This window comes from Phasianus colchicus, chromosome 37 (assembly GCF_987193195.1).
Source record: "Phasianus colchicus chromosome 37, bPhaCol1.hap1.1, whole genome shotgun sequence".
NCBI lineage: Eukaryota > Metazoa > Chordata > Aves > Galliformes > Phasianidae > Phasianus > Phasianus colchicus.
The window spans coordinates 1,965,819-1,987,207 of NC_143472.1; the positions used below are offsets into that span (position 1 = coordinate 1,965,819).

At 57.2% G+C, this 21,389-nt stretch overlaps 3 protein-coding genes across 6 annotated transcripts in view; 1 reads left to right on the plus strand and 2 right to left on the minus strand.

Moving 5' to 3' along the window:
• The window catches only part of PC (pyruvate carboxylase), a 47,841-nt gene extending 46,887 nt beyond the window's left edge, over positions 1 to 954 (minus strand). Inside the window, exon 1 of the mRNA XM_090129594.1 lies at positions 875 to 954. The gene's annotated coding sequence lies outside the window, so the exon portion shown is untranslated. The remainder of the gene's footprint in view (positions 1 to 874) is intronic.
• A 798-nt stretch (positions 955 to 1,752) lies between these two features.
• Positions 1,753 to 14,670, plus strand: RTN3 (reticulon 3). 2 transcript variants are annotated; one of them, XM_090129541.1, is made up of 8 exons: positions 1,803 to 1,982; positions 11,744 to 11,951; positions 13,398 to 13,536; positions 13,638 to 13,707; positions 13,828 to 13,874; positions 14,023 to 14,081; positions 14,175 to 14,233; positions 14,327 to 14,670. In XM_090129541.1, the coding sequence occupies exons 1-7, from the start codon at positions 1,880 to 1,882 to the stop codon at positions 14,218 to 14,220; spliced, it is 672 nt and encodes a 223-aa protein (XP_089985667.1). In that variant the 5' UTR covers positions 1,803 to 1,879; the 3' UTR covers positions 14,221 to 14,233; positions 14,327 to 14,670. The 2 variants fall into 2 exon arrangements, with proteins under 2 accessions (XP_089985665.1, XP_089985667.1); XM_090129539.1 differs by lacking the exons at positions 11,744 to 11,951; positions 13,398 to 13,536; positions 13,638 to 13,707; ... (2 more) ...; positions 14,175 to 14,233; positions 14,327 to 14,670 and adding exons at positions 6,265 to 6,315; positions 7,183 to 11,743 and having other exon boundaries at positions 1,753 to 1,982.
• Positions 14,671 to 14,945: 275 nt separating this feature from the next.
• Positions 14,946 to 21,040, minus strand: ZFTA (zinc finger translocation associated). Of its 3 annotated transcripts, XM_090129543.1 has the most exons (4): positions 20,870 to 21,040; positions 19,048 to 19,413; positions 17,961 to 18,299; positions 14,946 to 16,560 (listed from the first exon to the last, which is right to left on the minus strand). In XM_090129543.1, exons 1-4 carry the CDS (start codon positions 20,907 to 20,909, stop codon positions 16,487 to 16,489), a joined length of 819 nt encoding a protein of 272 aa, XP_089985669.1. In that variant the 5' UTR covers positions 20,910 to 21,040; the 3' UTR covers positions 14,946 to 16,486. The 3 variants fall into 3 exon arrangements, with proteins under 3 accessions (XP_089985669.1, XP_089985670.1, XP_089985668.1); XM_090129544.1 differs by having other exon boundaries at positions 14,946 to 18,299; positions 19,048 to 19,335; XM_090129542.1 differs by having other exon boundaries at positions 14,946 to 18,299.
• Positions 21,041 to 21,389: the final 349 nt, after the last annotated feature.

Here is a 21,389-nt window from a genome sequence, read left to right on the forward strand (position 1 = left end):
AAAAACTCCGCGTGGCACCTAATGACCCCATACAGCTCCTATAGCCCTACAGGGCCCCCAATAACCCTGCGTGACTCCTAATAACCCCACACAGCCCCTATAGCCCCCATATAACCCCATATAACCCCATACAGCCCCCAGTAATTCCATACGGTCCCTATAACCCCATAGGGGCCCCCAATAACCCTGCGTGACTCCTAATAACCCCACACAGCCCTTATAACCCCATATAACCCCATATAGCCCCATACAGCCCCCAGTAATTCCATACGGTCCCTATAACCCCACAGGGGCCCCCAATAACCCTGCGTGACTCCTAATAACCCCATACAGCCCTTATAGCCCCCATATAACCCCATATAGCCCCATACAACCCCCAGTAATTCCATACGGTCCCTATAACCCCACAGGGTCCCTATAGACCCACAGGGGCCCCGTAGACCCACAGGGATCCTACAACCCGCCCCCCCCCCCGCCCTATAGGAGACCCCACTCCATATGGGACACCGGCTTGTATGGGTATAGGGGTCCATATAACGGGTCTATAGGGCGGTTCTGACGTATGGCAGGAAGCCAGGCCCTATAAGTGACCCCATATAGGGACACTGAACAGGGGTCGGGTCTACAGGGAATCCCAGCGCCTATAAGGTGGGGGTGGGGGTGTCATAGGGGGCCCTATAGGCGCTATATGGACTGGGACACATGGAAGGGCTATAGGGACTATAGAGGAGGTCACGTGGGCACCGCTCCCCTATAGCGAGTGGCTATACGGGGAAAGGGGGCGTGTCTTACGGGGGTCACGTGGGTCAGGTCATATAGGGGTACTTACGTCGTCCCCCGGCAATCCCCCCCCCTCCCCCCCCCCCCCGCTCACCGCTCTGCGACTGCCGCTGCCCCCCGGGTCCCGGTCCGGCCCGGCCCGCTAGCCCCGCCCCTTATTGCTCCGCCTCCGAACCGCCCACTTATCGGAAAGCGTGAATCTGATTGGCTCGCCTCCCCCGAGCTCGCTTTTTTATTGGTCCGGATGAACGTCGCTCCTTGGAGAAGGACACGCCTTCCCCGCTTGCCGGTGATTGGCTGAAGGCGGAGCCAATGGGGGCCGGGCCCGCGTGACTCATTCTTGCGGCGGGACGGGCGGTCACGTGACTTCAATGTCTCCGCCCCTTCCCCCCTGGGACCTCTGGGGGCGGGACCTCCCAGCCGGAAGGGGGCGCTCTACAAGCGAGAGCGTCTGCGCGACGCTCTACACTCCTCGGGGGGCGCTCTATGGCCTCTGCCTCCTCCGGAAGAGCTCCTGTAGCATCACGCATGTAGAAAACACACGCGTCCCCTATGCGGAGCGCTTTACAGCTCGCACTCACTTATATTGAACAGCTTATAGCTGCGTTCTCCTGGTGGAAAATCCTCTCAGCTCTCTGCAGGGCAGTAGAGCCATTCTGTACCCCATAGAAGAAAAAAAAAACAAAAAGCGTAGGCAACTAAAGCGTTTCGAAGTGCTGCTTCATCCACAGAGAGGCCAACGGGCCCCCTGCGGCCCTCCCTACAGCACGGAGCCCTGCAGGATCCCACCGCCATTGGAGCGTGCGGCCTGCCGAACTACATCTCCCATCAACCCCCGCGCGCGGGGGCGCCATGGCAACGCCATGCGGGGCGGGGCGGATCACGTGAAGAGGCGCGGTTTTGTTTCTGCGCATGCGCAGCGCGGCCGAGAGGCGGGTGGGTGGGGCCGCGCATGCGCGGCGGGTCTCTGCGCACGGCGCGGAGGTTTGGCGCATGCGCAGTGGCTGCGCGCCGCCGCCCCGCCCCACCCCCGGCCGCAGTCGTTGAGTGGCCGCCGTCGCGGACGGACGCTCCGCGCTGAGGCTCCGACGCCGCCGCCATGGCCGACCCTGCCGCTCAATCCCCGTTCGTCTCCTCCTCCTCGGCTCCTTCCGAGCCAACCGGGTCGGCCTGCAGGAGGCACGGAACCCCGGCTTGTGCCGGTAAGAGGCGGGATGAAGGGAGGCAAAGGGGAACGGGCCCGGCTGGGCCTTTGTGAGGCCTGCATCTGTGGAGTCTGGGGGAGGAAATGTGGGATTTTGGGGGTGTGAAGATGGGATTTTGTGGGGTGGGTGAGGAGAGCGAGGCCTTTGGAGGTGTGAAAGTGGGGTTTGGGGGCTCGGATGTGGGGTTTGGGGGTTAAAAGGTGGGATTTTGGGGTGTGGGTGAGGAGAATTGCGGCCTTAAGGCTGAAATTAAAGAGACAGTTGGATATAAATGGGGTTTGGAGGGCATAAATGTGGGATTTTGGGGTTAAAATGTGGGATTTTGGGGGTAGGTGAGGAGAATTGCAGCCTTAAGGCTGAAATTAAAGAGACAGTTGGATGTCAATGGGTTTTGGAGGGCATAAATGTGGGATTTTGGGGTTAAATTGGGGGATTTTGGGGCGTGGATAAGGAGAATTGTGGCCTTAAGGCTCAAATAAAAGGGACAGGTGGACATCAATGGGTTTTGGAGGGCATAAATGTGGGATTTTGGGGTTAAAATGTGGGGATTTTGGGGGTAGGTGAGGAGAATTGCGGCCTTAAGGCTGAAACTGAGGAGACAGGTGGACATCAGTGGGGTTTGGAGGGCATAAATGTGGGATTTGGGGTTAAAATGTGGGATTTTGGGGCGTGGATAAGGAGAATTGTGGCCTTAAGGCTGAAATAAAAGGGACAGGTGGGCATCAATGGGGTTGGGAGGGCATAAATGTGGGATTTTGGGGGGTAGATTAGGAGAATTGCAGTCTTAAGGCTGAAATGAAAGAGACAGGTGGACATCAGTGGGGTTTGGAGGGCATAAATGTGGGATTTTGGGGTTAAATTGTGGGATTTTGGGGCGTGGATAAGGAGAATTGCGGCCTTAAGGCTCAAATAAAAGGGACAGGTGGATGTAAATGGGTTTTGGAGGGCATAAATGTGGGATTTTGGGGTGTGGGTAAAGAGAATGAGGCCTTTGGTGGCTCAGCTGTGGGAACCTGGGGCTCATGTGGAAACCTGGGGCACAGATGTGAGATTTAGGGCAAAAAGTGGGGATTTGGGGCAAGGAAAAAGGGGATTTTGGGGTGCAGATGAGGAGGCTGAGGCCATTGGGGCTCAAATCCAGGGCGCAGGTGGGGAGAAATGTGGGATTTGGGGCTTAAGTGTGAGCCTCTGGGTGTAAACGTGGGCTTTTGTTGTAGGCATGGAGTTTTTGAGTTGCTGGTGATGCTTTTTGGGGTTGGGATGTGGGGGAATTGGGCTTTTTTTTGGGGGGGTGTTTTTAGGGGTGATGACACGGGAGGCTTTTTATTTTTTTGTGGCTCAGGTGTGAATTTTGGGGGCTCAGACATCGGTGGGGGGGAAAGGGGGGAGCCCTTTTGTGGGCTCGGCTCTGGAATCTGGGTTTAAAATGATGGAAACGGGATCTTTTAGGTCTTTTTTTTGGGGGGGGGGGGGCCTCGGATTTGGGTTTTTTGAACGAAGGGATGAAAAGGATTCAGAACGAAGATTTGAGGGACACAAAGGGAGCCCCCTTCCCCTCCTTTCCCCCTCCCCAAAGCCCCCCTTCATGCCAGCAGAGTGCTGGGATGTCACCAGGAGGGACAGCTGATGACAAAGGCGTGCGCCATTGTCCGGATCTGCACTGCAGATGCTGCTGGGCGTGGGGGGGGGGGGGGAGGAGGGGAAAAAAGGGGGGGGAGAACAACACGACAACGACAGCATCAGGTGAAGCCTGAAGGGAGAGGAAAGAAGCACAGAAAGGGTGGAGGGGGGGTTTGCTGAGGTGTAGGGAAAACATCCCGTTTTCAGCCCAGCTGAAGGGGTGCTTTGTTCACACAGTGCCACCACGGAGCCTCAAAATCCTGTTGTTTTTTTTTTTTTCTCCTCTAAATCCTGTGGGTTTTGGTTTTTTTTTGCTGGTTTTTCTTTTTTTTCCCCTTCAAAACCTTCATTTTTTATTTTATTTTATTTTTTTTCCCATCCTTGATAGCATCACTTGTTTGGGGGGGGGGGTCATCGTACATCCAGGGGTGGATTCAGCAGCATTTCCTTCACACTGCCCCTGCAGCACCCCATAGGAGCAGCACCCCATAGGAGCAGCACCCCCACCGTTGTGGCACATCACAGAATCACAGAATGGTCAGGTTTGGAAGGGACCACAAGGATCACGAATCTCCAACCCCCCCCACCCCCAACATCCAGGACCACCAACCTCCACATTTCACAGCAGCCCAGGCTGCTCAGATCCCCATCCAACCTGGCTTTGAACACCTCCAGGGATGGACTGAGCATCCACAGCCTCTCTGGGCAGCTGTTCCAGCACCTCACCACTCTCGTATCAAACAACTTCCCCCCTGACATCCAACCTCAATCAACTTCAGACCGTTTCCCCTCATCCTGCTATCATCTCCCCTTTCCAAGAGTTGATTCCCCTCCTGTTTGTAGGTTCACTTTAGCTCTAGGAAGGCTGTAATGAGCTCACCCAGCAGCCTTCTTTCTCCAGGCTGAACAAGCTCAGCTCCCTCAGCCTGTCTTCATAGGGGAGGTGCTGCAGCCCCCTGATCATTTTTATGGCCCTTTAATCATCTTTGTGGCCTCCTGATTGTCTTTATGGCCCCTCAATTATCTTTATGGCCCCCTGATCATCTTCATCTCAACCCTCTCCAACAGCTCTCTGTCTTTCCTGTATTGGAACCCCCAGCCCTGCACACAGCACTCCAGATGTGGCCTCACATCTGAGCAGAATAGAGAGGGCGAAAAATCACCTCCCTGTCCCTGCTGGCCACCCCCTCTGCTGATGATGGAGCCCAGGATGGATTCCTATTTGCTTTCCCAGCTGTAATCACACGCTGTTGGTTCACGTTAAGCTTACATCACACCTCGAGCCCCATAAGAACAGCATCCCAGAGGTTAAAAAATATATACAAAAAAACAACAAAAAAAAACCCAGTTTGGTCAAAGCTGGGTGTCACCTGGAGGAAGTTGTAAGTTTTGTGCTGAGCAGCAGTTTGAGGTGAAAAAACACTGCTTTGAGACACTCCAAAAAAGGGAAACTGGAAGAAACGAGATGTCCTGCCCCGTAATGTTTTTGGGGTACAAAGAAAGCAGTGCTTGCAGGTTTTTGTCGTCATCCTCGTTAGCAGTCATTAACGAAGGCTGGGAAACCTGCTCTGTGTGGGTGGGAGGAGGGAATGGGCACTGAGCCCCGACGTGGCTGCAGGGAGGAGGAAGATTTTGGGGCCGGTGCTGCAACTCCATTTGGGACTGAAGCCAGAAATGGGGGCTGAGGAAGAGGAGAGAATGGGAACCGCACCCCAAAATGGTGATGAAGGAGGAGGAGAAAGATGGGGACCAGATCCCCAAAATGGTGATGAAGGAGGGAAAGGGACCAAACCCCAAAATGGCTCTGAATGAGGGAAAGGGACCAAACCCCAAAATGGCTCTGAAGGAGGGAAAGGGACCAAACCCCAAAATGGCTCTGAAGGAGGGAAAGGGACCAGACCCCAAAATGGCTCTGAAGGAGGGGAAAGGGACCAGACCCCAAAATGGTTCTGAAGGAGGGAAAGGGACCAGACCCCAAAATGGCCCCAGAGAAGGAGGAAGAGGAGGAAGGCAATAAGTGCTGTACACAAATGTGGGGATGAGACATCCCCCAAAATGCTGGAGGAAGAGGAGGAGGAAGGCACAGAAAGCTGTGTGTTGTGGAATGGGGATCACTGCCCTGAAATGGCCGTGGAGGAAGATGGGGAGCAGAGCCTGAAACGAGGAGGAAGATGGGGAGCAGAGCCTGAAACGAGGAGGAAGATGGGGAGCAGAGCCTGAAACGAGGAGGAAGATGGGGAGCAGAGCCTGAAACGAGGAGGAAGAAGAGTGCTGGAACAATGCTGATACGGGAACTGGAAACCAAAGCAGGAGGAAGAGGAGGAGGAAGGCTTGCACAGAGCTGTGCCCCAAGGCAGGGTCCCAAAAAGAGGAAGTGAAGGGTGAGGGTGGCCGGGTGGGTGCAATCCTCTTTTCCTCAAAGCCTTTTTTCCCCTGAATTTCAGGGATTTCACCCCAAAAACCGTGCAAAGAAAGGCCTTTTGCTCTGGGATTCACTCCTCGCTCTGCTCTGGCTGTGCCAACATTGCTGTGCTGGTGACACCAAGCAGCCCCATCTTGCAGTGACCCCCCCCCCCCCCTCCCCTTTCCAGGGCTGGGGGGTGATGAGATGTGGGGCAGCGGCGTGTCCAGAGCTCTCACCCTCTGTATTCTCTTGCAGATCCCCTTGTTTCTTCCTCCCAGCCTGTCTCTCTCTTTGCGGCTTCACCAGGCAAGTCTCTCCTTTTCTGCTTCCTTTGCAGAAGAAAAATGTGGGGTTGTTTTTTTTTTTTGGGGTGGAAAACTGGGGAATGATGCTGGAACTTGGGGATGCCTCACAGAGGGGATCCCCAACTGGCAATTCTCAGCACTGGCAGCTGAGGGAAAGTGAAACATATCCCAAAACCACCTCGGTTCCAGCCTCAAATTCGATGTTTTCAAAAAAAAACCCCACATTTTTTTTTTTTTTTTTTTTTTTTAATTCTGCTCTTTGCCTTCTTTTTAACCAAATCTGCCCGTTTCTGAGCTGCTGTGCCTTGCTGCTGCTGCTGCTGCTGCTGCTGCCTTGCTTTGCACGCTCATCCCTGCTGAGGACAAAAGGACACCAGGACCCCACTGTGGCACGAAGACCCCCCCCCCAAAACCCCACACCCTCACCCCAAAACCTGGCTTTATGGGGACACCAGCCCCAAACCACACCGTTTACCCACTTAGGGAGGCAGATTTGGGTCCGGATGGTGGGAAAAAAAAAAATAATTAGAAAACACATTCAGGTCACATCTTATCTGTGTAGCCAGGACCCCGAGCTCTGAACCCAACCCAGGCATTTTCAACCCTAAATGGAAGATGGAGATGAAAGCACTGGCGCTGTTATCCGCTCGCATGGCCACGCTGTTCGTGGGAGGGTCCCCAAAATAGGGGGACATTGGGGAGGGGGGGGTGCCTGCTTGCCCCCCGCATGCCGCTTGCCCTAACAGCAGCTGAGTTTCTCCCCCACCAGCGAGTGAGGCCGCATCGGGGGGCAGCGAGGGGAAACCCCCCCTCCGGCCTTCGAGCCCCGAAGCCTTCGTCCCATTCTCCTCCTCCTCTTCCTCACAAGGGGAACCCCAAAAAGAGAAAGATTCCCCCGAATCACCTTTCGAATTGGTGCTGGACCGTGCAGCCTTCGACCGGGAATACGCGGCGGCTCTGCTGGGAGAGAGAGCAGCTCTCAGTCAAATCCCAGAAGATCAAATCTGCGACTTCACCACCAAACCACGAGGCGTTGCCAGCATCGCCAAAAGCCCGGCGTTGTGCCGGCAGAGCTCGGGGACGGCGGCGGCTTTGGAAGAGGTGTCCAAATGCGTGAGGGAGATGCACAGCTTCACCAGCGAGCTGCTGAGTTGGGACTGGGTGGAACGCGGCGATGGGCCGCCGCCGGGTGATGAGAGCTCGGGGGATTCTGATGATACCGTGATTGAGGATGATGGGGAGAGAGGTGAAGGCACGGCGTCGCTGCCGGCACCGCAGCGCCGTGGTGGTGGGTCGGATGTGCCGATGGAAGCCCCTTGTGTAGGAGGTGGTGGTGTGGAATCAGTAGCAGAACCACAGCGAGGCGTTTCTGTGGTTCCGATGGGAAGCCCTGGCAGAGATGTGGAATCAGAACCAGAACCACGGCGAGGCAGTTCTGTGGTTCCGATGGGAAGCCCTGGCAGAGATGTGGAATCAGAACCAGAACCACAGCAAGGCAGTTCTGTGGTTCCGATGGGAAGCCCTGGCAGAGATGTGGAATCAGAACCAGAACCACAGCAAGGCAGTTCTGTGGTTCCGATGGGAAGCCCTGGCAGAGATGTGGAATCAGAACCAGAACCACAGCGAGGCAGCTCTGAGGTTCCAATGGAAAGCCCTCCTATAGGTGTGGAATCAGAACCAGAACCACAGCGTGGCATTTCAGTCATTCCAATGAAAAGCCTTCCCATAGATGTGGAATCAGAACCAGAACCACAGCCAGGCAGCTCAGTGGTTCCAACAAAAAGCCCTTCCAGAGATGCAGAATCAGCACCAGAACCACAACCGCGCGCTTGGGTTGTGCCAATGGAAACCCCTCCTGATCAGAAAGGTCTGGGGTCCCCTCAACCTAAAAGGAACGCCCCCAAAAACGTCCCCCCCAAAACAACCCCTCCAGACATGGAGCAGGTGACACTGCAGGCACTGCGGGAAGCGATGGAGACCCCCCCAGGACCCCCTACCCCACCCGGGACCCCCCGCCTGCTCCCACCCCTTGCAGGTAACACTTTTCCCATCCCAAAACATTGCCTTAAACTCACGGATTTTGGCTCAAATCTGTACCACGGGAATGGACAGAATGCCCCCCCTATATTGTGCACCGCTCACACGCTCTTGGTTTTGGTGGAAAAAAACACAGATTTGGGGCAAATTGTCTCCATCAGAGTGGTGGGGGTTGGAAGGGATCTTTGAGGTTAACTCATAGGGGTTGCGACCCCTCACAACCCCATCCAGCCCAGGGGGGGGACTGAGGGTTAGAGGTGGAAAAACCAATATTGTGGGGCAGAGAACTCCTTGGCAGTGGGGAGGTGACTCCTCAATTAAGGGCGCGTTGAGGTTTTTAATGAGCAGCTGCGTTAACGAACGGACGGCACAAAATGGAGGATGGGTTGGGAAGGCGTAGGGTTGGAGAGATGCTTTTAGGTGATAAAACGTGGTTTTTGGTTAAGAAGAAAAAAAAAAATTGCACCGTGGTGTCATTCAGGGGATGAGACCCTCAACGACAGCTTTGTTGAGCTCTTAATGAGCGGCTTCGTTAACGAAGGGAAGACATAAAACAGGAGTTGGTGTTGGGAGGACGTGGGGATTGGGAGACGTAGGGTTGGGTGGACGCTCTTGACAAAAACCCCCATTTTTGTGGGTTGGTTTGTGGGCAAAATGTGCTGTGATTCCCTTCGTAGCTTTGTGGAGCCCTTAATGAGCCATCCCATTAATGAGCCACCCCATTAATGAGCCACCCCATTAACGAGCGGGCTTTGCCAAATGGAAGACGCCAAATGGAAGATGTGAAGTTGGGAGCGTGTGAGGTTGGGTGAAAGCTTTTGGTGACAAAAATGGGGTTTTTGGGGTAGAATGTATGATGGGGGGCTGGCTCTCCCAATGACAGCTTTGTTGAGCTCTTAATGAGCAGCTTCGTTAACGAAGGGGTGGCATAAAACAGGAGTTGGTGTTGGGAGGACGTGGAGATTGGGAGACGTAGGGTTGGGTGGACGCTCTTGACAAAAACCCCCAATTTTGTGGGTTGTTTTGTGGGCAGAACGTGCTGTGATTCCCTTCATAGCTTTGTGGAGCCCTTAATGAGCTGCCATGTTAATGAGCCACCCCATTAACGAGCGGGCTTTGCCAAATGGAAGACGCCAAATGGAGGATGTGAAGTTGGGAGCGTGTGAGGTTGGGTGAAAGCTTTTGGTGACAAAAATGGGATTTTTGGGGTAGAACATAGATGGGGAGCTGGCTCTCCCAATGACAGCTTTGTTGAGCTCTTAATGAGCGGCTTCGTTAACGAAGGGGTGGCATAAAACAGGAGTTGGTGTTGGGAGGACGTGGAGATTGGGAGACGTAGGGTTGGGTGGACACTCTTGACAAAAACCCCCATTTTTATGGGTTATTTTGTGGGCAAAATGTGCTGTGATTCCCTTCGTAGCTTTGTGGAGCCCTTAATGAGCCATCCCATTAATGAGCCACCCCATTAATGAGCCACCCCATTAACGAGCGGGCTTTGCAAAATGGAGGACGCCAAATGGAGGATGTGAAGTTGGGAGCGTGTGAGGTTGGGTGAAAGCTTTTGGTGACAAAAATGGGATTTTTGGGGTAGAATATAAGATGGGGAGCTGGCTCTCCCAATGACAGCTTTGTTGAGCTCTTAATGAGCAGCTTCGTTAACGAAGGGGTGGCATAAAACAGGAGTTAGTGTTTGGAGGACGTGGGGATTGGGAGACATAGGGTTGAGTGGACACTCTTGACAAAAAACCCCATTTTTGTGGGTTGTTTTGTGGGCAAAACGTGCTGTGATTCCCTTCGTAGCTTTGTGGAGCCCTTATTGAGCTGCCATGTTAATGAACCACCCCATTAATGAGCCACCCCATTAACGAGCGGGCTTTGCAAAATGGAAGACGCCAAATGGAAGATGCAGGGTTGGGAGCATGTGATGTTGGGAGGACACTTTTGGTGACAAAAATGGGATTTTTGGGGTAGAATGTATGATGGGGAGCTGGCTCCCCCAATGACATCTTTGTTGAGCTCTTAATGAGCGGCTTCGTTAACGAAGGGGTGGCATAAAACAGGAGTTGGTGTTGGGAGGACGTGGGGATTGGGAGACGTAGGGTTGGGAGGATGGCTTTGACAAAAACCCCCATTTTTTGGGAATGTTTTGTGGGCAAAATGTGCTGTGATTCCCTTCGTAGCTTTGTGGAGCCCTTAATGAGCTGCCATGTTAATGAGCCACCCCATTAATGAGCCACCCCATTAACGAGCAGGCCTTGCAAAATGGAAGACGCCAAATGGAAGATGTGAAGTTGGGAGCGTGTGAGGTTGGGTGAAAGCTTTTGGTGACAAAAATGGGATTTTTGGGGTAGAACATAGATGTGGAGCTGGCTCTCCCAATGACAGCTTTGTTGAGCTCTTAATGAGCAGCTTCGTTAACGAAGGGATGGCATAAAACAGGAGTTGGTGTTGGGAGGACGTGGAGATTGGGAGACGTAGGGTTGGGTGGACGCTCTTGACAAAAACCCCCATTTTTATGGGTTATTTTGTGGGCAAAACGTGCTGTGATTCCCTTCGTAGCTTTGTGGAGCCCTTAATGAGCTACCCCATTAATGAGCCGCCCCATTAATGAGCCACCCCAATAACGAGCAGGCTTTGCAAAATGGAAGACGCCAAATGGAAGATGCAGGGTTGGGAGCATGTGATGTTGGGAGGACACTTTTGGTGACAAAAATGGGATTTTTGGGGTAGAATGTATGATGGGGAGCTGGCTCTCCCAATGACAGCTTTGTTGAGCTCTTAATGAGCAGCTTCGTTAACGAAGGGGTGGCATAAAACAGGAGTTGGTGTTGGAAGGACGTGGGGAGTGGAAGACATAGGGTTGGGAGGATGGTTTTGACAAAAAAACCCATTTTTGTGGGTTGTTTTGTGGGCAAAACGTGCTGTGATTCCCTTCGTAGCTTTGTGGATCCCTTAATGAGCCACCATGTTAACGAGCAGCTGCGTTAACGAACGGACAGGACAGAATGGAGGGCGTGAGATGGGTTGAGAAGGGTCGATAACTGCAGGGCAAGGGGAAATGGTTGGAAGTTGAGGGTGGGAAGATTGAGGTTGGATGCCAGGGGGAAGTTTTTTGATATGAGAGTGATGAGGTGCTGGAACAGCTGCCCAGAGAGGCTGTGGATGCCCAGTCCATCCCTGGAGGTGTTGAAGGCAAGGTTGGATGTGGACCTGAGCAGCCTGGGCTGCTGTGAAATGTGAAGGTTGGTGGCCCTGCACGTGGCAGCGGGTTGGAGATTCGTGATCCTTGAGCTCCCTTCCAACCCTTGTGATCCTATGAGACGGAGGGCTCGAGGATGGGAAGCTGGGAAGGGGACACAGATGGGACCCACGCCGTGTTCCTGTTCCTGCAGTGCACGACTTGATCTTCTGGAGGGACGTGAGGAGGAGTGGCTTGGTGTTTGCTTCCAGCCTGCTGCTGCTGCTGTCCTTGGCTGCCTTCAGCGTGGTCAGCGTGGTGGCTTACCTGGTGCTGGCCCTGCTTTCTGTCACCATCAGCTTCCGTGTCTACAAGTCGGTCATCCAGGCCGTGCAGAAGTCTGAGGAGGGGCATCCCTTCAGGTGAGACCCCGGGGGTGAGGGAGGGAGGGGGGTTGGCACACATTGCAGCGGTAGTGGGTGGCTTCAGGGAGGGTGGTGGCAACTTTGGGGATGGTGTCACTCATGGGAATGATGGAGGTGGCACCTCTGGGGGTTGTGGTGGCATCTCTGGGGATGGCATTGCCCATGGGACAATGGTAGTGGCACCTCTAGGGATGGTGTCACCCATGAGGACGATGGAGGTGGCACCTCTGGGGGTTGTGGTGGCACCTCTGGGGATGGCATCACCCATGGGGATGATGGAGGTGGCACCTCTGAGGGTTGTGGTGGCACTTGTGGGGATGGCATCACCCATGGGGATGTTGGAGGTGGCACCTCTGGGGGTTGTGGTGGCACTTCTAGGGGTGGTATTGCCCATGGGACAATGGTGGTGGCACCTCTAGGGATGGTGTCACTCATGGGAATGATGGAGGTGGCACCTCTGGGGTTGTGGTGGCACCTCTGGGGGTTGTGGTGGCACTTGTGGGGATGGTGTTGCCCATGGGACAATGGTGGTGGCACCTCTAGGGATGGTGTCACCCATGAGGACGATGGAGGTGGCACCTCTGGGGGTTGTGGTGGCACTTGTGGGGATGGCATCACCCATGGGGATGTTGGAGGTGGCACCTCTGGGGGTTGTGGTGGCATCTCTGGGGATGGCATTGCCCATGGGAATGATGGAGGTGGCACCTCTGGGGGTTGTGGTGGCACCTCTGAGGATGGTATCACCCATGGGGACAATGGAGGGGACACCTCTGGGGGTTGTGGTGGCACTTGTGGGGATGTCATCACCCATGGGGACGATGGAGGTGGCACCTCTGGGGGTTGTGGTGGCACTTCTAGGGGTGGTATTGCCCATGGGACAATGGTGGTGGCACCTCTAGGGATGGTGTCACTCATGGGAATGATGGAGGTGGCACCTCTGGGGTTGTGGTGGCACCTCTGGGGGTTGTGGTGGCACTTGGGATGGTGTTGCCCATGGGACAATGGTGGTGGCACCTCTAGGGATGGTGTCACCCATGGGGACAATGGAGGGGACACCTCTGGGGGTTGTGGTGGCACCTCTAGGGATGGTATCACCCATGGGGACAATGGAGGGGACACCTCTGGGGGTTGTGGTGGCACTTGTGGGGATGGCATCACCCATGGGGACAATGGAGGGGACACCTCTGGGGGTTGTGGTGGCACTTGTGGGGATGGTATCACCCATGGGGACAATGGAGGGGACACCCCTGGGGGTTGTGGTGGCATCTCTGGGGATGGTGTCACCCATGGGGACGATGGAGGTGGCACCTCTGTGGGTTTTTTTGGCACCCATGGGGATGGCATCACCCGTGGTGACGATAGAGATGACACTCCATGCTGTCACCCTTGTAGTGACCCCATGTCCCCCTGCCCCTCTGTCCCCACGTGTCCCACCCTCACCAGGGCCTACCTGGAGCTTGATGTCACCTTGTCCCCTGAGGCCTTCCAGAGCCATGCCACTGCTGCCATGGCCCACGTCAACCACGCACTGAAGCTGCTGCTCCGCCTCTTCCTTGTGGAGGACCTGGTGGACTCGCTGAAGGTGTGTGACCCCCCACCCCCCCCCCAAAACCCCCCAGAAGACCCCTCCCTCCCCCCCAAAAAAAAAGCCCTAGAACCTCACTGTCCCCAATCTGTCCCCAGCTGGCCGTGGCCATGTGGCTGATGACCTACGTGGGAGCTGTCTTCAATGGCATCACCCTCCTCATCCTTGGTAAGACCCCTCCCCAAATTAACAAGCTGGATTTCATTAAGGGGCCGTGTCCCCCCCACATTTCCACACTCCCCACCCCCCCCCCCAAAGCGGGTGCTGACCCCATTTCTCATCCCACAGCTGAGCTGCTGGCCTTCACCCTCCCACCCGTCTACGAGAAGAACAAGGTGAGACCCCAAAATGAGGAGAAATCCCCAAATTGGGGGTGAGATCCCAAACTTTTTGGAGTGAGATCTCCAAAAATGGGGTCGGGGAGCAGCCAGGACCTCCCCCCCCCCACCTGACGCCCCCCATTTTTTGCCCTCCCCCCCCCAGGTACAGATCGACCACTACGTGGGCATCGCCCGTGAGCAGACCAAGTCCCTCATTGCAAAGTGAGTGCATGTCCCCCCCCCCATGTCACCACAGCCCCCCCTCCCCCCCCCACCCCTCCCCCCTCAATCTCACCTCTCTCCTCTCCCCCCCAGGGTCCAAGCGAAGCTCCCAGGCCTGGCCAAGAAGAAGCCAGAATGAACCCAGAGCTAAGGTTGGGGGGGGTGGGGGGTGCAGGGGGGGGGGAATATAATACTGGGGTATCACCCCCACCCCTCATTGTGCTCCCATTTCCCCCCCCCTTCAGCCGTCCTACGGTGGCATCCATCTCCTCCACCTCAGCTTTGGACTTTGGCCTCTGGGGGGGGGGGGAAGGTCCAAACCCCCAAATCCCCCCCCCCCAGGGGTCTCCCCCTCATCCCTGCTCGTTCTTCCCCCCCCCCCAATACTTTTTTTTTAATGTTAATGAAGTGAAATGTCTGTAACTGCTGTAAAACCGGGTAGGGGGCACGGCCCCCTCGCATCCCCAAAATGGCTCTGTGTCTGTTCCCCCCCCCCCCTTCTTCTGTCACACCCCCCGTACACTGAGCACAGGGGGGTGTCCCTAATCCCATAAACCACCCCAAAAAAGAAAAAAAGTGGCGTTTTCCCCCCCCCCCCCCCCCTCCTCCTCCTCCTCCCCATGGCGTGAGCCGGTCTCGGCAAAAAGGGGGGGGGGGGGGGTCAAATAAATCACCATGACAGATGGGAGCTTCCAGGCCGTTTTGTTTGGGTGTCCCCACATCCTCTGCTCCGCGTTGGGTTGGGTTTATTGAAGGAAGTTTGCTTACAAAATGGGGCATAAAAATGAAAAACGGGGCGCATAAATAAGGGGGGGGGGGTGGAGGGGGGGCACAGGGGACACACAGGGTGGGGGGGGGGGGGGAGTGGTGACAGCAGGAGAGGGGACACGGTGGGGGCACATTGAGGGGTCTTTTGGGGGTTGGTGGCACGTTGGGGGACCTTTTGGGGGTTGGGGGACCTTTTGGGGGTCGGTGGCACATTGAGGGGCCCTTTGGGTGTTGGTGACACGTTGGGGGACCCGTTGGGGGTTGGTGGCACATTGGGAGTCAGTGGCACATTAGGGGACCTTTTGGGGGTTGGTGACATGTTGAGGGATCCTTTGGGGATTGGTGGCACATTGGGGGACCCTTTGGGGGTTGCTGACATGTCAGGACCCTTTTGGAGGTTGGTGACATGTTGGGGGACCCTTTGGGGGTTGGTGGCACGTTGGGGGACCCTTTGGGATTGGGGGACCCTTTGGGGGTCGGTGGCACATTGGGGGACCCTTTGGGGTTGGTGGCACATTGGGGGTCCTTTTGGGGGTTGGGGGTCCTTTTGGGGGTTGAGGGATCCTTTGGGGGCTGGTGACACACTGAGGGACCTTTTTGGGGATTGGTGGCACGTTGGGGGACCCTTTGGGGGTTGGTGGCACATTGAGGGACCCGGTTGGGGGACCCTTTTGGGGGTTGGTGGCACATTGGGGGACCCTTTGGGGGTTGCTGACATGTCAGGACCCTTTTGGAGGTTGGTGACATGTTGGGGGACCCTTTGGGGGTTGGTGGCACATTGGGGGACCCGGTTGGGGGACCCTTTTGGGGGTCGGTGGCACATTGAGGGACCCTTTGGGGGTTGGTGACAGATTGGGGGACCTTTTGGGGGTTGGTGGCACGTTGGGGGACCCTTTGGGGGTCGGTGGCACATTGGGGGACCCTTTGGGGGTTGATGACACACTGAGGGACCCTTTGGGGGCTTGGGGGACCCTTTTGGGGGTTGGTGGCACATTGGGGACCTTTTGGGGGTTGGTGGCACTGAGGGATCCTTTTGGGGGTTGGTGGCAGGTTGGGGGATCCTTTGGGGGTTGGTGACACACTGGGGGACCCTTTGAGGGTTGGTGGCACATTGATGGATCCTTTGGGGGTTGGTGACACATTGATGGATCCTTTGGGGGTTGGTGACACACTGAGGGACCCTGTTGGTTGGGGGACCTTCTGGGGGTTGGTGGCACGTTGGGGCATCTTTTGGGGGTTGGTGACACACTGAGGGACCCTTTTGGGGATTGGTGACACGTTGGGGGACCCTTTGAGGGTTGGTGGCACATTGGGGACCTTTTGGGGGTTGCTGACATGTCAGGGGACCCTTTGGGGGTTGGTGACACATTGATGGATCCTTTGGGGGTTGGTGACACATTGGGGGACCCTTTGGGGGTTGCTGACATGTCGGGACCCTTTTGGGGGTTGGTGACACATTGGGGGACCCTTTGGGGGCTGGTGGCACATTGGGGAGTGCTGCCACTCCAGGAGACCAACAGGTGACACTTTGGGGGGCGGCTAAGGGATGCCCCCTCCCGTGTCCATCTTGTCCGTTTGTCCCCACCTCACCAGGGCTCGGGGGGGGAGGGGGGGTGTCCTCAAGGAGGGGGTGGCCCCTACGTCCCCCACTGCGTCCCCACAGCCTCTGCTGCTTCAGCCTCCACCTCCTTCTCCTCTGTGGGGCTGGGGGCTGCCGATGGGGACAGACAGATCCCCGTCCTGTCCTCAGCTGGACACCCCCCACCCCCCGACCCAATCCACGCCCCCCTGCAGCGTCCCCACCACCCCATATTGTCCCTACATCCCCATAATGTCCCCACATCTCCATATTGTCCCCACGTCCCCATCACCCCGTATTGTCCCCACATCTTTCTATTGTTCCTACATCCCCATATTGTCCCCACATCCCCACCACCCCATATTGTCCCTACGTCCCCATATTGTCCCTACATCCCCACAACGTCCCCACAACGTCCCCACATCCCCCTCACCCCATATTGTCCCCACCACCCCATATTGTCCCCACATCCCCACCACCCCACAATGTCCCCACATCCCCCTCACCCCATATTGTTCCTACATCCCCATCATGTCCCCACATCCCCCTCACCCCATATTGTCCCTACATCCCCATCATGTCCCCACCACCCCATCATGTCCCCACATCCCCATCATGTCCCCACATCCCCACCACCCCATCATGTCCCCACCACCCCATCATGTCCCCACATCCCCCTCACCCCATATTGTCCCTACATCCCATCATGTCCCCACATCTCCATATTGTCCCTACATCCCCATCATGTCCCCACATCTCCATATTGTCCCTACATCCCATCATGTCCCCACATCTCCATATTGTCCCTACATCCCATCATGTCCCCACATCTCATCCCCATATTGTCCCCACATCCCCACCACCCCATAATGTCCCCACATCCCCCTCACCCCATATTGTCCCCACATCCCCATCATGTCCCCACATCCCCATCACCCCACAATGTCCTCACATCCCCCTCACCCCATATTGTCCCCACATCCCCATATTGTCCCCACATCCCCATATTGTCCCCACATCCCCCTCACCCCATATTGTCCCTACATCCCATCATGTCCCCACATCTCATCTCCATATTGTCCCCACATCCCCACCACCCCATATTGTCCCCACCACCCCATCATGTCCCCACCACCCCATACTGTCCCCACATCTCCATATTGTCCCCACATCCCCATCATGTCCCCACATCCCCATCACCCCACAATGTCCCCACGTCCCCCTCACCCCATATTGTCCCCACCACCCCATATTGCCCTACATCCCATCATGTCCCCACATCCCCATCACACCATATTGTCCCTACATCCCCATCATGTCCCCACATCCCCATCACCCCACAATGTCCCCACATCCCCCTCACCCCATATTGTCCCTACATCCCCATCATGTCCCTGCCTCCCCATCATGTCCCCTCACCCCATCATGTCCCCACATCCCCCCCACCCCACGTGTCCCCATCACCCCCCCACCTCCCCATTGTCTCCATCCCCACTGTCGCCCCACAGCCCCCAAATCCCCTCCCATCTCACCGCCGGGCGCGTCCTCCTCGCCGTCCCCGGTCCCATTCCCGGTCCCATTCCCGGTGCCGTCCCCGCAGGCTCTCAGCAGCGCTCCCCGTTCTGCGGCTCCGAGGCTGAGAGATGCGGGGTGCGCGGCCAAGGCGTGCCGTCGGATGTCCCCGAGGTGCAACGACGGCAGCGCTCGGGCGCACAGGAGGCAACGCAGGCGGCTGCCCCCCGCCTCCAGGTCCAGCAGCAGCTCCGCCCGCAGCCAACCCCGCAGCGAGTCGCCCCCCGCCGCCGCCGCTTTGGTGCCTCGTGGGGACGGGGGACGGAAACGGCTTCGGCGGTGGGGAGGGGGCGGGCAGCCTGGATGGGGGGACAGCGGGGACGTTTTGGGGACGGGCCGGGGCGGTGGGCTGGGGACGCTTTGGGGATGGAAGGGGGCGGGGCCAAGGAGAGGAGGGGGCGTGGTCAGGGTGAGGAAGGGCGCGGGGTAATGGAGCTGGGGGCGTGGCTTTGTGGAAGTGGGCGTGGTCCGTCGGCAGATGGGCGTGGCCTGGTGGAGGTGGGGGCGTGGTCCGACACCACAGGGGCGTGGCCTAGTGGACGTGGGGGCGTGGTCTTGTAGCATCGGGGCGTGGCCTAATGGACCGCTGGGCGTGGCTGCGCGAAAGGGGCGTGGTCTTGTAACAGGGGCGTGGCCTAACGGACCTGTGGGCGTGGCCGCGAAAAGGGGCGTGGTCTTGCATCATCGGGGCGTGGCCGCGCGAAAGGGGCGTGGTCTTGTGCCACCGGGCCTAATGGGCTTAGGGGCGTGGCTTGCTGGGAGTGGGCGTGGCCCGCCACCCTCGGGGCGTGGCTTGCCTTAAAGGGGCAGCGTCTAATTTAAAAGGGGTAGGGCTCAATGGTTACCGGGGGTGGGGAACCCGCAAAAAGGGGCCTCATCATAAGGACCCCACGTTAAAAGAGCAATGGCCAGGTGTGGTCTGCCCAGCATTCAAGCAACCCAAAGCTAATGGGGCAAGGGGACAACTTAAAGAGGCAATGACCCGGCTATCGGGGGCCAAGCTAAGGGGTCTCATACTGAGAGCCCCCCACCCTGCAGCACCTGTACCTGGCCCACGACCACCACTCGGCACCACGTCGGGGTCAGCGTGGGGCCCCAGGTGAGCGTCCCAGGAGCGGAGGATGAGCTGCTTCTCTCGTGGCCCCCAAGCTCCAGAATAAGGATGCTTCTGACGGATGTGGCGTTTGATGGTGCTGAGCTTCAGGGTGGCGAGGGCGCTCCCGCAGACCATGCAGAGCATCCCGTGCCGCGCCGCGTTGAATTCCATCAAATATTCAGCTCGCCAACGTTCGTGGTAATAACGACGGTGGTCCCGACCCGGAATTCGGCTCCGACCTGGGCGCGATGCTCGTGCTTCACAATGATCCGTGCTCCGCCGGCCCCCCCGCTGCCCCCCCGGGCCCGGTGGAGAGGCTGCAGGGGTGCAGGGGGTCAGGTGATGGGGAGGGTAGGGGGAGGAATTAAGGATGGAGAGGGGTTGGGGATGCAACATATGGGGGGAAATGGGGGCTTCTCAGTGATGGGAGGATTTGTGGAATGCATGTATGGGGGGTTTGGAGAGCCCTAAGGATGGGGGGGACACAAATATGAGGATTTCTGGGTAGGGGTGGAGGGGGGGGGTCTTTGGGTTGCTTTGGGGGTCTTCAATGATGAAGGCTTTTGGGAAATGTTGAAAAGGAGGCAAGGGGGGGATGGGAGCCAATGATGGGATTTGGGGGTGTCTGGGCACCAGGGGGGAGTTTTTGGGGGGAATCAAAGCAGCAGAGGTCTTAGGGATGCCACTTATGGGGGGGAATTGGGGGCTCCTCGGTGATGGGAGGATTTGTGGAATGCATGTATGGGGGGTTTGGAGAGCTCTAGGGATGGGGGGGGGGACACAAATATGAGGATTTCTGGGTAGGGGTGGAGGGGAGGTCTTTGGATTTGGGTTGCTTTGGGGGTCTTCAGTGATGGAGGCTTTTGGGAAATGTTGAAAAGGAGGCAAGGGGGGGGATGGGAGCCAATGATGGGATTTGGGGTGTCTGGGCACCAGGGGAGTCTCTGGGGGGAAGAGGTCTTAGGGATGCCACGTATGGGGGGCAATGGGGGCTCCTCAATGATGGGAGCATTTGTGGAATCCACTTATGGGGGGTTTGGAGAGCTCTAGGGATGGGGGGGGACACAAATATGAGGATTTCTGGGTATGGGCAGAGGGGGGGTCTTTGGGTTTCTTTGGGGTCTTCAGTGATGGAGGCTTTTGGGAAATGTTGAAAAGGAGGCAAGGGGGGGGATGGGAGCCAGTGATGGGATTTGGGGGTGTGTGGGCACTGGGGGGAGGCTCCCTTATGGGAATTCTTTTGGGGGAAATCAAATGAGGGCTCTTAAAGGGGCCGGGGATGTCAAAAGCTTTTGGGACTCGAAGGCACCGGGGGGGGGGGATCTTAAAAGGGCAAAGAGGTTCTTATAGGGTCAGGGCGTGTTAAAGGGGCACCAGACTTAAAGAGGCGGGGCTGCGTGAAAGGGGCGGGGCCCTTAAAGGGGCAGCAAGCATTTCGAAGGGGACGAGGGTGGCGGAACGGGAGGGGGGGGTCGCCTTAAATCGGCGGGGGCACCTTAAAGGGACAGCGACACCTGAAAAGTCACGGGGACACCCATCCCAAATTTGATGCGGGCACCTTAATGGGATGGAGGAGCATCTTAAAGGGTCGGGGTCATCCCGGTGCTGGCAAAGCAGTGGGGGCTCTCCCAAGCCGGTTGGGGGGGGGGCGTCTTAAAGGGCCAACGCCGCTCCCATTGTGCGGCCGGGGGAAACCCCGCTCCCGTTCCTTGGGGGCGTCCTTAAAGGGGCCGCGCTCCCCGCGCTTCCCCCCCCCGTAGCGTCGGCTCTCACCTGCGGGCTCCGGGTGCGGGAGCGGCCGCGGGGGTTCCATGGCGGCGGGCAGGGGCCGGCCGGGGTGGGGACGCGGTCGTGGGGCCCCTGGGGCTCCTCGAAGGGCTCCTGGGTAAATTTAAAGGGGCCGTGCGCCTTTCCGCTCTCCCCCCCTGCTTCCATTCCTCCCCCCCCCCCCCACCACCACCGGAGGATGGGGTCTACGGGGGGGGGAGGACTCGGAGAGGGGGGGAGGATGAGTTGAGGAGGCTCATCTCCGGTCTTTTTTCTTTAGGAATAAAAAGCTTTATAATTTTTGGGGGGCGTCGCGCCTCCCCCTCGCCGCCCCCCCCGCCCCATCCCCGCAGCATCGCCCTCGGGGAAGCCAAAAACCACCGCACCCCCCCCCCCCCCCCCGTCCTTCCATGCCCTGTGCGAGCCCCGCCCCTTTGGACCAAAGGGGCGTGGCCTGCGGTTAGGCCACGCCCACCGAACGGGGGGTTTTCCCCTCTTTAGCCCCTCCCCTCCTCATCGTTGTGGG

Bases quoted from the DNA above. Each gene is read 5' to 3' on its own strand.
- RTN3 (XM_090129539.1), top strand. From the start codon at position 1,880: ATGGCCGACCCTGCCGCTCAATCCCCGTTCGTCTCCTCCTCCTCGGCT. The intron at 1,983-6,264 runs GTAAGAGGCGGG...ATTCTCTTGCAG, and splicing joins CGGAACCCCGGCTTGTGCCG to ATCCCCTTGTTTCTTCCTCC. The intron at 6,316-7,182 runs GCAAGTCTCTCC...CTTCCTCACAAG, and splicing joins TCTCTTTGCGGCTTCACCAG to GGGAACCCCAAAAAGAGAAA.
- ZFTA (XM_090129542.1), bottom strand. From the start codon at position 20,909: ATGGAACCCCCGCGGCCGCTCCCGCACCCGGAGCCCGCAG. The intron at 19,414-20,869 runs GTGAGAGCCGAC...GCACCCCTGCAG, and splicing joins CCCGCACCCGGAGCCCGCAG to CCTCTCCACCGGGCCCGGGG. The intron at 18,300-19,047 runs GTACAGGTGCTG...CCCCCCATCCAG, and splicing joins GAGTGGTGGTCGTGGGCCAG to GCTGCCCGCCCCCTCCCCAC.